Source organism: Takifugu rubripes, chromosome 7 (genome assembly GCF_901000725.2).
Source record: "Takifugu rubripes chromosome 7, fTakRub1.2, whole genome shotgun sequence".
In the NCBI taxonomy this organism is placed as follows: Eukaryota; Metazoa; Chordata; class Actinopteri; order Tetraodontiformes; family Tetraodontidae; genus Takifugu; species Takifugu rubripes.
This window is the reverse complement of record NC_042291.1, coordinates 16303402-16319241: the sequence shown is the minus strand read 5'-3', so window position 1 is coordinate 16319241 and position 15840 is coordinate 16303402. Positions and strand designations below refer to the sequence as shown.

The following is a 15840-nucleotide window of genomic DNA, read 5'->3' as shown; positions in this document are numbered from 1 at the left end:
AACGTCTTTCCCTGTCCCCCAGCCCTCACACACACACACACACACACACACACACACACACACACGCTCCTCGCCCACAGTTGAAGCTCTAATGTAGATAAACGGATTTTATCCACGTCTTTAATGTGCACAAACAGCTTCCTGTTTCCATGTGACCCTGATGGTTTACAGGTATCGCCGCCATCGGAGCTGCATAATGACCGCCGGCCCCGTTGAAGTGATTGTGCATATTTTTTGTTTGTGTTTCTGTGCTCTGTGCCTCTCCTCTCCCTCTCCTCTCCTTCTCCTTTTCCTCTCCCTCTCCTCTCCTCTCCTCTCCTCTCCTTCTCCTTTTCCTCTCCCTCTCCTCTTCTTTCCTCTCCTCTTTCCCCTCCTCCTACTTCTCCTCTCCTCTACCCCTCTCCTCTCCTACCTATCCTATCCTCTACCTGTCCTCCCACCTCTCCTCTCTCTTTACCCAGCCGGCCATCAGCAGGAGGGTCCCCCTACATGAGCCTGGTCCTGCTCAAGGTTTCTTCCTGTTAAAGGGGAGTTTTTCCTTGCCACTGTTGCTTGTCTGGGGTCAGGCTCTGGGATTCTGGAAAGCGCCTTGAAACAATTTTGATTGTATAAGACGCTATATAAATAAAGATTGATTGATTGATTGATGGCTGACAGCTTGCCTCACTCCCCGTGGGAGAACATCCCATGATGGTTGCAGGAGGGACGGCGCCCAAGGTTACACCTGGGGGAACAGGCGGCGAGCAGCAGCCACTGTACACACGCCCAGTTCAGCGGGGACGATCCTGGGGGGGTTCGTCACGTTTCCTGTGAAACTGCCTCGGACGTGTTCCAACAGGTGAGCCACACCCACGAAGCCTCGAGGGGCTGGAGCACCAGAACCACCACGACGCCCCCCTGCTGGACGGAACCTGTTTGTTACGAGAGGCGGCGCCGCGCCCCTGGAGCAGCGCAACGCCGCCGCTAAAGGTCACGCGAGTCGCAAAATTCAGACAATATCAGCGGCTTCCCGGCGCTGGAAGTTCGCTCGGTTGTCATGGAGACGGTTGTTATTAAAGGTGGCAACTGAGAACAACAGGAGGGACGTAACATCAGGTGGACGGACTGAGGAGCTACAGAACCGGCCTCCTTCTGGGTCGACAGGAGCCTGGAAATGTTCTGATGGTTGATGATTGAGGAATTCACAGGAGGAAGAGGAGGAAGAGGAGGAGGAAGAGGAGGAGGAGGGGGAGCTGGTGGAGGAGGAAGAGGAAGGGAGGAGGAGGAGGAGAAGGAGGGGGAGCCGGTGGAGCAGGAGGAGGAGGAGGAAGAGGAAGAGGAAGAGGAGGAAGGGAGGAGGAAGAGGAGAAGGAGGGGGAGCCGGTGGAGCAGGAGGAGGAAGAGGAAGAGGAAGAAGAGGAGCAGGTGGAGGAGGAGGAGGAGGGGAGGAGAAGGAGGAGGGAGAAGGAGGAAGGGAGGAGGAAGAGGAGGTGGAGCCGGAGGAGGAGGGGGAGGATCAGGAGGAGGAGGAGGGGAGAAGGAGGAGCAGGAGAAGGAGGAAGAGGAGGAACAAGAGGAAGAGGAGGAGGAAGAGGAGTCTGGGTCTGCTGGTTGTCATTCATGTGTGCCGACGTCCTTCTGACAGCAGCTGATTGTGTCTATGGATTTTATGAAGAACATTCAATAAGTTCCAGCTGTTCCATGCTGTTTCCATGACAACCATCGCACGCTCTCTCGCTCTCTCTCACAGACACACACACGCACACACACACACACACACACACACCCTCCCTGAACATCTGGCTGTGCAGTGGTGCCTCCAGCCTGGTTTTATTCATCCACTCACTCACAGTAATTTGGACTGTCTGTCTTCCTGGGGGGGGGGGGGGGGGGGGGGTACTATGATGTAAGCTGTCCCAATTAAACAAATGCTCCATTTAATGTCGTTTCAGTTTGATTAAAGGCTTTAACATGGAAAAGAGAAGGATTTATACGACCACAACATTTAACGGTAAAAGTCTCAGACATCTTTGATCCACGTTTCCCCGCAACAAACTTAAAATAATAACTTCTAATTTCCGTTCCTTTAAATCCACAAAATGGAGGATTGATGTGAACAGGAACCACAACGGCTTTAAACTTAATTCTCTCCCGATCACGTTATTGTGGCCCAATTTCAGGGCAACATCAGACCAACACGTTATTATTTAGATCCTCTTGATAGCACGACATGCTAATAGGTTTATTAGCATTGGTCCAACTATGTTTAGTTACACTGGTTAATTTAACCAGAGTCCTGCAGGGTCAGTGAGGATGGCGGCAATATTCGGCCAGGAAGTCCTGAAGATTAGTTTCCATCCGTTCCCACCTCATCCTGCGGATTTAAGCCGATTTCTGCGGCTGAATCATTCTGATATGTGACAAGCGATGATCCTTAATGACAACTGGAGCTTCTAAAGCTTCCTCTCCTCTCAGCATCAGCGTGTCCAGGTGGGGGCACCAGCCCAGGAGGGAGGACGGACAGCACGGCAGGCTGCAGCCCATAATAACTCAGCGAGTGGCGACTGCTCATGACCTGCAGATTTCAGATTTGAGGCTATTTAAAGGCTCTGGCGGACATTCCATCCCTTCCACTGAGATAAGGTGACACAGCTCAGGGGGTCGGAGGAGGAAAACCCCCCCGAACTGGTACGACTGAATATCAACGCAGGTGCTCAGCAGCAACATCTGGCTGAGCTCCAGGTGACATCAGCAGGTTTAAAGCTCATCGTTCACATCTGGATACAGAAAATAAAGACGGCTTAAAGATCTTTGAAAGGGAGTTTAGAACTGTGAGTTAAGAGAAGAGAGAAATAAAAGGATTTGACATTCTGAGCCGGGGCAGGTCCTGCCTGTGTGTGTGTGTGTGTGTGTGTGTGTGCGTGTGTGTGTGTGTGTGTGTGTGTGTATGGGGGGGGGGGGGTCTTCTCAGTTTTGACTCATATGAGACCAGTTTGGAACCATTTTGGGGTTTCTCCTCATTTTAAGGATAAAAGGGCCGAGTTTCACTGACCACCATCGTGGAGCCGTTGGGAGCGTCCAGCTGTCCCCGGCCCGGCCTGGCCTGGCCTGGCCCGGCCTGACCTGGCCTACATCTTCCTTTAATCCCTAAAGCCCCCCTCCCCTCCCCTCCCCTCTGCCTCTCCTTCACCAGCACCCTTTATCTACACTCTTTCTCACATGCTTTCTTCCCCTGCGGGTGGGTTGGGGGGGGGGGGTCTCGACAGTGTCACTCACCGGGGGGGCTTTGCTGGGGCTGCTGGGGCTGCGGCCGTCCCCGTCTTCTGGCCCCCCCCTCACGCAGCGCGTCCTTCTGGCCTTTACATTATGAGGGGATGAAAGGATGAAAAAGATAAAAGTGAGTTATGCAGCTGAGCCCAGTTGAGGGTTGAAGTCACATTCTTAAATTACAGGAATACACGTCTGTTGCACGTCTGTCAGGACCGGAACGTCCCTCCCCAGGTCCAATCAGGCTCATGTCATCCTCTGTGTGCTGAGATTTACTTTCAAAGGCAGCAGATGGGATCCAGCGTGCTCACGTCTAACAGTGAGCTTAAGCCTGTCTCATTTATCTAACCCAGGCCTGCATTCTGTACGTGTGTGTGTGTGTGTGTGTGTGTGTGTGTGTGTGTGTGTGTGTGTGTGTGTGTACACTCACCAAATAAGCCAGCAGCATACAGCCAAACATGCTCATCAATGTCATGCACATGTTGAGCCTGGGGCCGAGTCATCCGGCTGCTGGTGGCTCAGAAATCAAAGAGGATCAACACGGATGTGCGCGCGTCTCCCTGAACACCCTCCACAGCGCGTTAGTTCTGCCCACAGTGAAGGTCACCTGAAATATCGCTCCTCAGCTACTTAGCAGGGAAGCAAATCAGCCATTTCTTCCATCCCCCATGTTTTCTGTCCACCCTGATTCGCTCAATCCTCCTCCTCTGCTATTTTTAGCTAGCTTAGCAGCAGCGGAGCTATGAGAGGTTTATTCTCTGCCTCCTCTCACTCATTACCTGCAGATTCAAATAGTCCGTTAATCCCATAACCCTGGAACTGTACAGATCACCGCGGCGCTGAGACACAGCTAGAGCAGCTCTTTAAAGAATTTGGTCTATTTAGCTCTTATCTAAGCCCTCGAAATCGCGCCCTTCTCCGTCTTCACATTCCGGATTGTCTACTGCCCGATTTCTACCTTTTTATTGATCCAGACATGTGCTAATGTGCTGTTTAATGCAGGCTACATCCCATATTCAGCATCAACGTACTTGAGCTCTGCTAAAATTAGAAATGCATTAATACGCTGGAGCAGCACTCGGCCGCGTACCTGCAAGACCAAAGAGGCCACTGCAACTACAACAGCTGGTTCCCACAAGGATGAGGAGCACTCCCCTGCCTGCTCCTCCATATTCCAGGGCTTAAAAAGCCCTGAAATGGAGAAAGGAAGGTTTCCACAGACAAATGGGTGACTGTGAGGTGACCTTGGTTTTAGAGGTCAAAATGGTCGCTTTTGGCCTTCAGCAACAACCTGCATCATGTCAGCAATAAACACCCTTTTCAGTGGTCTGAGTGAGTGAAACGTCTTTGAGAATAAAGCTGAGGCGCGACTCCTGTCATTCTGGACACATCAGACCACCAACTCGGGCTGAGAGGGGAATGATTCCAACGCGCGAGATGGTGGCGCGGGTAGGTGATGAATGCGGTTTCCTCCAACTATTGCGTAACCATAGTTTGTTCCTTCCGTGCAGCCTCTGAGTCATGCTGATCTAAAAACGGTCATGTACATGTAGATTTCATGGCCACTGAGTAAATGCAGCTTAAGATAGAAAAGATGAGTCAGACGAGGGGAGAAGCGGAGAGGGCTGCAGCACCGAGACTCTGGAGCCCCCCGGTGGACGTTTGCTGGTACTGCAGCCCAGCAACGCGTTCTTCATTATTCACGGATAAATGTTTGAAAATGTTTCCCCTTCATTGAAATGATGGAGAACTGGTCGTCAGCAGTAGTTCTTTTTTTTACATACGATGTTATTCTACAACGTTCCGTACAATATTAGTTCCCCTTTATCGACGCTGCCGCCAGGTGGTGAAATGGTGGAATTACACCAGGTTAAAACCCACTCGCGACCTGCAAAGGTTAAAAAACAAAGAATGTAAATTAAGGATTTAGACTCCATCAGAATCTTAAAAATTTATTTACCATTCTGCACATACAATTAACAGTGAAATAAAACAGTAAAATAAAATAATTCAACATTCCTGCCTAAATGAGCCTGTAAGGCATTTAAGGTTTTAATGGAGTATTGGGAGAAAAATCCAAAAATTCAGATAATGGAAAAGAAACGTCAGAATAATGGCAAGCTTTGTGTTGACCCTGTTTGAACTTCATTATAAACTTAATCCATTACTAGCGAGGTGAGCTATAACAGATTTCATGAACATAATCCTATCCAAATTTACTGTAGACAAATAGAAAAGACAGAAAAAAGAGGCACAAAAATTCTTAAAGTAATTGGAATATTTTGAAAATGCATCTGCTGGATTCCTCATCATACAGCCTCTATATAAAGAGTAACATATATGAATGTAATTTCCCCACACGATTTGATCAGTCACTAGTTCATCAGCTCCCTCCGACCCGAGGCGAGTTAAATTAATCCTGATAAAAAGATAAAGACAGAGAAAAGGCAAGAAACCAAAACACAGCTAAAAAGACTACGATTGTTGGCGAGTCCCTGTCCCTGCTCTGCTCATTCCCATCACCGCACGTTTCACCGCCACAGCGTCTCCACGGGGGCGCCAACGTGGCGGCAGGCAGACGAGACCTCGCACATGCAGCACGGAGCGCTTCTACACGCCAAAAACACGCCAGTCGAGTCGCCAGTAACTATTCGGGAGGTCGGGAGGCTCCAATGTTGAGGCCTGCCGCCGACCCACGCGCCACTAATGCAAATTTACTGTAACACACGTGCACGTTCGGGAGGATTTAAATTCGTAGATGGCCGATGACGAAATGTTCACATTCACAGAGCTCAAAAATGTTCCTGCACATTTGTTCTGACACATTCAGCATATTTACACCGGCGCCGTCTCCTCGGCGCCCCCTCAAACAAACATGGCCGGTGACACAAAGCTGTCCCCGCGGTTGACGGCGGGGCCCTGGTGAAAGTCCTGGTGGTCGGCGCCCGTGTGCCTGTAGGGGGGCGGGACCTCGCTGTTGGCTGGGTCGTCCCAGCCAGAGGGGGCAGCGGCGTGGTAGTGCGCCCTCTCTCCTCCGTAACTCTCCTCATCAGTGTAGGCGTCGAGGTCCTGGAGGCACAACAGTGAGCGTCGTTACCAAGGTGAAGCGCAGAGCGTTCAGAGTACAGGTGAATCACCAGGGTGGAGGGGAAGCATCATTAAAATTAGGCACCTTTCTCTTTCAAGGCCTCTTTTGGTTTATAAATCCACCATTGTTCAACGTTTAATAGGAGGTTCTGGGACATTTGATTGTCCCAAAAGGGTCAGAAGGGATTTTAGTAAAACTTTTAGAGAGTAAAAGCATTAATAACGTCAAATTTATGGGTTTTTCTTTCATCCGCCCGGAGCGGCAGATTCCTCCGATTCTCTGGCTACAGACGGCTGCAACGTGCTGGGAAACACCAGGAATGCAGCTCCAGCATTTTCATCCAAGCAAATAAAATATGAAACACACCCCCACACAGACACACACACACACAGACACACACACACACACCCACACACACACTTACTTATCCCTGAAATCAAATTGGCTGCAGCTCAAACACTTAATTAACCCTTTGATGCCTGGGCGGCAACATTTCCATTACAAAGGTTAAATTTCAGGTTGTCGGTTTTGGAAAAAAAAGTTGTTTTAATTAAATTTTAAAGTGTTATCTTTAAATAAAGGGACCTGGATTACACAGACGAGCCTTATCAGCACCAAACTAAAGAGGACCAAATGAGTCTTACGGTGACTGGCTCGGCGCTCTGGGTGCTGTGCTGCTCCGCGTTTAAGAGCCTGTCCTCAGGCACCGCAGCAACGGTGCCGCTCAGCTCCTGAACAGAAAGTGCTGTTACTCACTGTAGACGTAGATAATATAGACAACATCCTCTCTGGCTTATGCTAACAGGCTAGAATGATTCCCCTGCTGGCCGTCCCTCCACTTATGAGCTGTGTGTTTGACTTTATAGCAGAATAGACCTTAAACAAGAAAAAGGATTTTTCCCTTGTCGTCTGAGTGTTATTTCTCGCAGACAATTGAACTCTTTTGTCGTCATGTTTGAATCTACTGCTGCACCATCTTTAGCAGAAAATCAATATTTGCTGAAATATTGGCTATAAGTAGTAAAAATGGAGCTTTTAGCCTCTCGGTGAGATATGACACAATATAAAACACCTCGTGTATATTAGAGGGAATTATTCAAAAGATGACACTTTTATCCAAATACTAAAACTGAATCTTGTTTCAGATGATTCAACGTGCACCATTTTCTCTCCTCCCAAAACCAGCCGTGGGACAGCTGTTGGTCGGGAGCGTTACGGAATCTGGGATGAGATTCCCACCAGAAGCCGTCTCCCTCTACGAGGCCGAGGGCAGCAGAACCTGGGACCTCCGGTCAGAACCCACTCACCTTGTTGGCAGAGCTGCCGTTCTTCTTCTTCTTAGGAGGGGGGGGCTTGTACTTGGGGGGGCCGCTGCAACACGCCACAAACACACTGTTAGCATGACACTCGCAACACAGAAGATCCCACCGCATGTCTCAGAAACCCAGAAGGTCCAGATGTAGCGAGGCGGACACGCACTCTCCGTTCAGTTTGCCGTTCCTCCGCTTGCGATACAGCGCGATGGCGGTTCCGATGACGGCCAGCAGCACGATGGCGCCGATAATTCCTCCTATGATGGTGCCTGTGGTCGGACCTTTCCCCGGGAGACGGGTGCCTGCAGGAGAGGAACCAGGAGCTCACGTCAGTCTTCCGATGGAATACGGGGAATTTCTATTCAAAGCCAGACGTGACTCCGTCCAAGCGCAATAAGCAGCAATAACAATGAACAGAAAATAATGATATGATAATATCATTAATGATAATAAGATAAAGATGATAAAGATGATGAAGATGGGAGATTAAAACTCAAATTTAACACAGAATTCTTACAGCAGATTTAAGCTTCTGATTAGGATGTCGAGGTGACGAACCATGTGACCAAAAGCATCACACAGAGGTCGCACTAATGAACCATAACGTCTCTGTCTCTCTCACACACGCGCACACACACACACACACACACACACACACACACACACACACACACACACACACACACACACACACACACACACACCATGTTTACTGAAGGTTCAACCCAGCTCATTATTGCCCTCATATTCCCGGGGGATTATGCTAATTAAGGAGCGGTAAAGGGCAGAGAGGATCTGAAGCTCATTTGATGAGAACAAACTTTGGTTCCTGTAATTGGAGGGTCATGATTGAAGGCTCGTCGGCCTTTAATTACGATTCTCCTCCAACAACAATCTGCTTTGAAAAGGTCCAAAAATAATTTCTAATTCTTTCTAATTCTAATGCACGAGTGTCCTAATGATCCCAAGACGACCGTCCAGGTTCTCCTGAGCTCTGGCTGTGCTTAGTTCCACCATTATTGGTCTCATCGTGGTGCCGCTCTCATGGGGACTCAGGCTGTCTTTGATTTGCTCAATGTGACATCATTTATAACCCCCCCTGGGGGGTTCCCACATGTTGGACCACCGTCAGCTGCCATCACGACTCAGGTAGATTCAAGACAAACCATTAAGACAGTTTTGTATGTATTTCTAAACACACAGTTCAATAAATGGATTTTTTTTTTTAAAAAAGAGTGGGTATTAAAGGAGCACGGAACCAAATCCTGCAGACTGGTTCAACAGGGCTGCTGAACTCTGCACCGCAGCATTTTCCATCTTCTCGACCTCCAACTGTTGGGCCGGAAGTTCGGCGGCTGCAGTTCAACCCGCCGGTCAGATGGAGGCGCTGTTGGACTTTAAACCGAGAACATGGATGAACTCCGGGACACCGTCCATTTCAACTCTACCTGCAGAGGCTTTTATGTTTCTGACTCTGCTTCCTCATTCCAATGCTGAGCCTGTTTATCATCAGTCTCCCCTCCTCCACTTTAGTGCCTGGGAGTTTGTTGGTTTTCCTTCTCCCCGGAATGATCTCCTCCTCCTCCCTGCACCATTATCTTATCATTCACACCAGTTTCTATATCAGCATCTATTTGCAGTCTGCAGGTTTCAGGTCCAAAGCTGCTGCTCCTCCTCTGATAAAGCAGAGTATTGGGGGGGGGGGGGGGGGGGGGGCAGTTGGGCAGATTTGAGGTAGGCTGCCTGTGTGTGAACGTCCTGACTCCAGAGTGTGCCCTCCGTGTCAGAGCTGGACACCAGCCGTGTCTTCTACTAATGAAATATCGCAGACAGCGACTGCTCGTCTGTGTGTGTGTGTGTGTGTGTGTGTGTGTGTGTGTGTGTGTGTGTGTGTGTGTGTGTGTGTTGTATGTCTGCTGTGTATATCCCTGCAGCTCTTTGCCAAGGACGTACACACCACAACCCACATGCAAACTGCATTAGGACCACACACACACACACACACACACACACACACACACACACACGTGTTAAGGAGCAGCTGGCTTCCCGTGTTCTAACCTCTCCAGGCATGAACATTCTGACACGCTCACGTCGACACGCCCCGGCCCGAGCCCCGTGCCCTCTCCCGCCCGTACGTGAGGTCGGATCGGCGCCTAGAAAAGTGACCCTGGAAACAGGTGCAGTCAGAGGCCCGACGCGGGACAGAGCGGCGCCCATCGCCAGGTTCACCATTCTCACTCCTCGCGAGCGTGGAGATGCTTCGCGTTTCAGACTTACTTCAAAGGTCAGAACCATTCCTCCAGCAGATCAATGCCCCCCATCATCCTGTCAGACCCACATCTCCTCCTGCCTACATACGAAGCCCTTCACCGCTCCGCTCCGCCGGCCCTGCCAACCAATCAACCGTAGACCACCAGGCTCCCACGGGCGTTGAGGGGGGGGCGGAGCCACAGGGGCGAGAGAGTGGATGAGTCTGGACGGCTGGCGGGAACTGTTTTAAACTGCTGTAGCAACCGTCCCGCAGGTTGGACAGACAGGCCGGTTGGTCCACAGCTGGATGACGAGTGTGTGATCGACCACAAGCAGCAAGGATTTATTTTAGGCATTATCGTTACGCTGCATTTCTGTCTCGCCATATTTGTCGAGTAGGAAGAATCGGAAGGTACGATCCCTCCTGACTTGGCAAAACTGAAGCTCACTGGGGGATGAGTGAAGTGGCCACGGCAGCATCGGGACGGAGCAGTTGAGGAGATTGACATTATTGAGGGGAGGTGAGAGGATTTAAAAAGGGGGGGCGCAGGAGGGAGATGAAGGCTGAGATTAAGAGGTCGGCTTGACAGAGGAACAGAGGAACAGAGGGATTTCCCAGCTGCTGCCTTCAACTGGCTGATCACACATTGAGAGGATGAAGGAGGAAGCAGGAAGACAAAGATCTCACACACCTCTGTCTTCCATTCAAAGATCTCTTCTCTCTCCCTGTGTGTTTACGCCTCTCCCTGAGGAGATTAAGGTTAACATACAGGCCTATCTGCCGCTTCCCCCTAAGCAGGACAGGCTTTTGCTACATTTTATCAGCCGTGCTCCCCCCTCGCCCCTTTCCTCCGCTCTCATCATCCCTCTTTACTGTCATCCCTCCATCGACAGTGTAATTTGGTCTTTGCTTGTTTGTCCTGGTAATACGACAGCACAAATCTGCAGAGTCTCCTCCTGCATCTTTTATCTCCTGTGCCTAACGAGAGCAGATAAGCCCGTTTTTATTACCCTCCCCAGCGAATCTCTGCACAGGAACACACGTGTGCACGCTCACGGCCTCCTACGTGGCTTCCTGCTAAAGCAAATGCCTGCTAACCAGCCTGAACATTCATTTCTCTGGATTCCATGAAAGGTTTGAGATACAGAGTTGGTTTTGTTTTAAGAGATTAGCAGAACGCCGTTGGATAAAAACCCAACAGCGGATGATCAGATGCATTCCTAATGGCGGAGCTTGACATTAAAACTGACTTAAAATATCCGTCGTTCCTCTCTGCCTCTTTCCTCTGCTCCAGCATGCTTTCCAGTAATGGAGGACATGTCTAATTAAATATATAAGCCCAGTGTTTGATTGCGCAGGCATCTCATTCGGGACTTTGAAGAAGCAAACTTTTCAATCATTTAGAATTCTCTTTTTATGCCGGCAAGTTCCCCTCTGTTGTTTCTTTAGATGTCAGTGAAACCCCCAATGTTTACTCGAATGGGAACTTTTCTCTGTGACGAGCCAAACCGGTCTGAGGCGAAACTGAAGCGTTTTGAACTCCGCCGTGAATTACTGCGGCACAGAAACTCGCCAGGCCAAAGTCACAGCAGAGATGAGATTAGGCCCCGATGAATTGATGGCCTCAGAGAGAGATAAAGATAAAGAACACTACACATAATCTCATTGCTCACTGAGGGGAAAAAAGAAAAACTAGCCTTTAGAGTCAGAGGTTTTCTTTGTACAGCACAAATCGCATCATCTGACATGTCACGTGACATCAGCGCCACAGGAACTTCCCTCCTGGACCGGCAGAAACGTAGGAAAGGCCAACAGGAGTGAAGGTTTTTCTTGCTTTCACACACGACACGCGTGCAAAAACAAGCTACTCAATGTAACTCTGGCGTCCATTTAGTGGCAGATGAAGCCTGAGCCTGGCGAGGCCGCCACAGCCCTCGCTGTCACCTCCCATTCAGGACGGTGCACGTTGGCACAGAATAAACAAGATCAAGATGATTGTTCCTGTGGAGACAACACGAGCCGCCGAATGGCCGAGTTCCGTGTGTGCGTTCGATGCTTTTTGCTCTGCTCACGTCAGACACGGTCACTTCTAATCTGCTTCCTGTACTTCAACCTTATTTAGTTCAACTCTGCCAATGACGCCGTCTATGGCTGGACTGTGTGTGTGTGCGTGCACGTATGTTCTGACATTTTAAAAAGTAATGTGGCGGTAAAGCGAAAACCCTGGTGTGGGTGTGTGTGTGTGTGTGTGTGTGTGTGTGTGTGTGTGTGTGTGTGTGTGTGTGTGTGTGTGTGTGTGTGTGTGTGGGGCCGCTCCCTCTCCCTCTCTGGAGACAGTGTGTTCCCTGCCACAGCGCATCAAAGCACACTCAGTTGCCCTGGGAGGAGGCAGGACCTCTCTCTTTCTGCCTCCATCAACCCACCATCCCCTCAATCTCCCTCGCTTTCTTCCCTTTTCTGACAAGGTCGTAGTTTGCCTCTTGCCGTCTCCCCGTCAATATTTACAGAGCACTTTACACAGTGGCACCGAGGCGGCGGCTGCAGAGGAAGCAGGGCTGCATTAGGCAAATGTAGCCGTCCACTCAGGACATGAAGGATCTGTTGTATTACAAGCAGCAGACAGAGGGGGTGGGGGTGGGGGGTGGGGATGGGGGGGGGCAGCAGCGCTCGAATAAGTCAACGTTTAACAAAGAGGAGAATAGTGGGAGCTCAAAAAGCAGAGGTCATATTCTCATTCCACCCACAGGAACGCAATAAAGCCCTTTTATTACCCTTGAAAATGAATTACAGTACATTACGCTAGTGGCTCCAACTGTAATTAAATGCAAAAAGCTCCATATTTAATATGGTAATAATCCTAAATATAAGAAATGTTACATCAATAATGTGGTTCAATGTGTGAATAACAGCAGTAAAACTAAATGGTTTCTTTTCTGAAGGATTACACTAATCTGTGTTAAACAGATGAAATGTACAGTTTTAGCATATTTCAGTCTTATAAAATCCTGTTATTAGTATATCAGACAAGATTTATGTAGTTTGTTGATAACGGCTGATGGGAATGAATCCAGACACGTTTTAAATGCAAAAAAACAGAATTTACCATAAGATCCTGAGAATATTACAGCCAACGCTGAAAAATAATAACTAGATGTTCTCAATTCAGCCTCGAGTGGAGAATTCTGCAATTATCGGAAAACTGTATGTAGAGAGTGTATTTGCCTCCGAGTTGCAAGCAATTTTTCAAAGATAAAAACTGCACTTTTCTGAGTCTTGAACACAGAGCTGCGTGAGCCTCAGAGCACCAACGGGGGGGAAATATCTAACTACATCTCTACAGTTGGCTAATAAGCATGTGGAATTCAATTTGTTTCATCTCTATGAAAACTGAGACGCAAAACTGCGTCCTTCACAGATAAGCTTTTAAACTGGGGCTCTTCAAAGGCTTCAATTCTTTTATCACAATGACAATTTCTTAAATCCAAATGAACCTATTCAACATGACTTAACCAGCAGCGGTAACCATTTCCATATATGCTGTAACTGAGTGGATGTGCATTTCCCTGTGCTTTTCTAACACGAGAAAGCCTTCTGGCTCCCCATCCATCTTGGTGCCCTGCTTTTCCTGCTCTCCACCCACCCTCAGCACCACTCTCTCCTCCTCTCCAGTGTCACGGTGGCCTTGAGGCCAGGCAGTCAGCAGCAGCTGGTGTGTTTACCTGCCCTCTTAACCACCGCCAACCTCTGGCAAGAAGCGACTTTCACCTCATTACACACCGCACATACAACCTTAAAGTCGGCACTTACAGTTCTCCCCTGCAGCCCTGATCCGATGTGCAACACTGACCGTGCGCTTCCATCAATTCAGCACCGTGCTGAGAATTCTTTTGAGATTCAATACGGGAGCAACCGGCTGAAGAAGTCCTGCTCCACGCCTCTTTCTTTCTCTCAAACATGGAGTGTCGCCTGTTTCTTTTCTTTCAACTCTCGCTGACGCATATGAACGTTCTGCTCGTCACCCACCTACCAGGATCTTTAGAGAGCACCAGAAAAGAAAGATGGTGAAGGAGGGAAGCGTCTGTAGAACATATAGGGAAGAACAGAGCTGTCAGAAGAGAAGATCCAAGCTGCAGGGGACAGAGACACATGCAGAAGATGCAGAGCAAGAGAGAGACGAGGCACAGCACCGGTTCCAAGCACAAGTTGGGATGTGATGCACAAACTTGAGGACAGAACAGTAAAGCTTGCATATCTTATGTTGTAGCTCATTAATTTTCTATCTGAAAATGATGCTGCAGCTCTTTATTAATGTGAACTGTGGATAAACCTCTTCTGTTCTGCTGCTTCATCCACTCCAGGTAAATATACACCAAGTTTTGATGAGCTGCCCAAGAGAAACAGTTACTCTATTAAAAGGTGAGTTCAGTTTCTTCAGAATTCCCACTTTTTTGGGATGGAATATGGATTTAAATCAGAAGATTCAACACAAGCGTGCGACCTCTTTGGCTCTAATCCCTTTCTGTATTTCCAGATTATGTGTTGCATCAGAGGAGTTTATGCTAAACTATTACTATTATATTTGTAAGTAAGTTTCTTTTGATTGGCGCTCAGATTAGAACAACAACGATAATCCTCCCCTTGCCCGATATGTGACCGTAGATCAGGTTTCATAGTTTCAGTCTCAGACCAGTCGACCGACCGCTCTCATCGCTGCGCTGTCATGACGACGGCATGCTGGTGTTCCACCCTGGAAAATTGTGGATCATGCCCGGAATATGCAGCTCATCCACCTGCAGACAGCTCAGGGCTTCTGTGCTGGAAACGACGTCTTTCCTCTCTCAGCATGAATGACAGGAAGCTTTTAACTTCCGATCTGAGATCCTGAGCACAGAACATTTGTTTACATCCTACTTCTCATTTCTGGTTATTGTCGATACGCGAGACGTACTTCAGCCGGCATTCCGAACCTAGATTTCTCCATATATGACCCGTGTTTACTGACAGAGCCGTCTCTCCGTGGCCATGCAGCGATATCCTTCAGAGGATCACATTAATGCAATGCCATCGGAGCGAGGGAAGGTCAGTTCAGCTTACTGCCAGTTTCCAGCCTTGCCCTTGTGTGCTGGGATTCTCTCAATCCTTTGATGGGCTCCGGATTTTGAAATTCCCTGATTCATTCGACTGCTTCTTGAGAATGTTCCATAAACTGGGTAGACTCTTTCCTGACGTCATCTCATCTTTCCACATGAAGAAAAGAGTCCTCAGAAATGAGCTTAGTGACTATAATCAATGACCTGCTGCGTGTTCTATAATAAGTGATCATTTCTACGCAGGTGTTGTTGTGACCCAACAATTTTAAAATAAAAATTAAAGCCACGTGTAAAAGAAGCTAATCAGATGTGACATTAAATGCTGTTTGTTTCTATTCTTACCAAAAACTTACTTGTTTCCACTCCAATAAGAAACAATTCTGACCCCGTTTTTGATGTGAAACTCGACCCAACGTCTAAAATATGTGAACATATTCTAACAGTTTGCAGACATGATAACTACCCTTGAATATAGCCCGTTAACCTAAATGAGATCCTGACAACTGCAACCTCGTCCATAAAGGTGTGGCTGAAGCTCCTGGTTGTGAGCGCCAGCCTCCCTGCAGATGATTAGAGTCAAACCCAAGTGGAATCAGGAGGTGGAGGGAAGGCGGCTCCCAACAGGAGCAAAGGCCAGAAGAGGAATAAACGAGCTAATCAATTTAATTCTCAGGCAAAGTCGAAGCATCAAAATCCACAGAACTCCAAATGCTTTGGGCCATTTTTCATTTGGCAGAAAAAAAGAAGAAGAAAAGAAGAAATGAGGTTTTAATAGTTTCATTCATTAAGGATTGTTTACTGTGATTTAACCTGCTGCACTGTTAACAGACAAAAACTAGAGATCCTGGA

The 15840-nt window shown here is 48.5% G+C and overlaps 1 protein-coding gene across 1 annotated transcript in view; it reads right to left on the bottom strand.

Annotated features, from left to right (window-relative positions):
- Positions 1-5177: 5177 nt before the first annotated feature.
- The window catches only part of LOC101078311 (nectin-2), a 111758-nt gene continuing 101095 nt past the window's right edge, over positions 5178-15840 (bottom strand). The window contains exons 7-10 of the mRNA XM_029838702.1: positions 7814-7949; positions 7642-7705; positions 6979-7065; positions 5178-6315 (exon numbers count right to left, since the gene is read on the bottom strand). Of these exons, the coding sequence (XP_029694562.1) occupies positions 6112-6315; positions 6979-7065; positions 7642-7705; positions 7814-7949 (491 nt within the window). The 3' untranslated portion in view covers positions 5178-6111. The remainder of the gene's footprint in view (positions 6316-6978; positions 7066-7641; positions 7706-7813; positions 7950-15840) is intronic.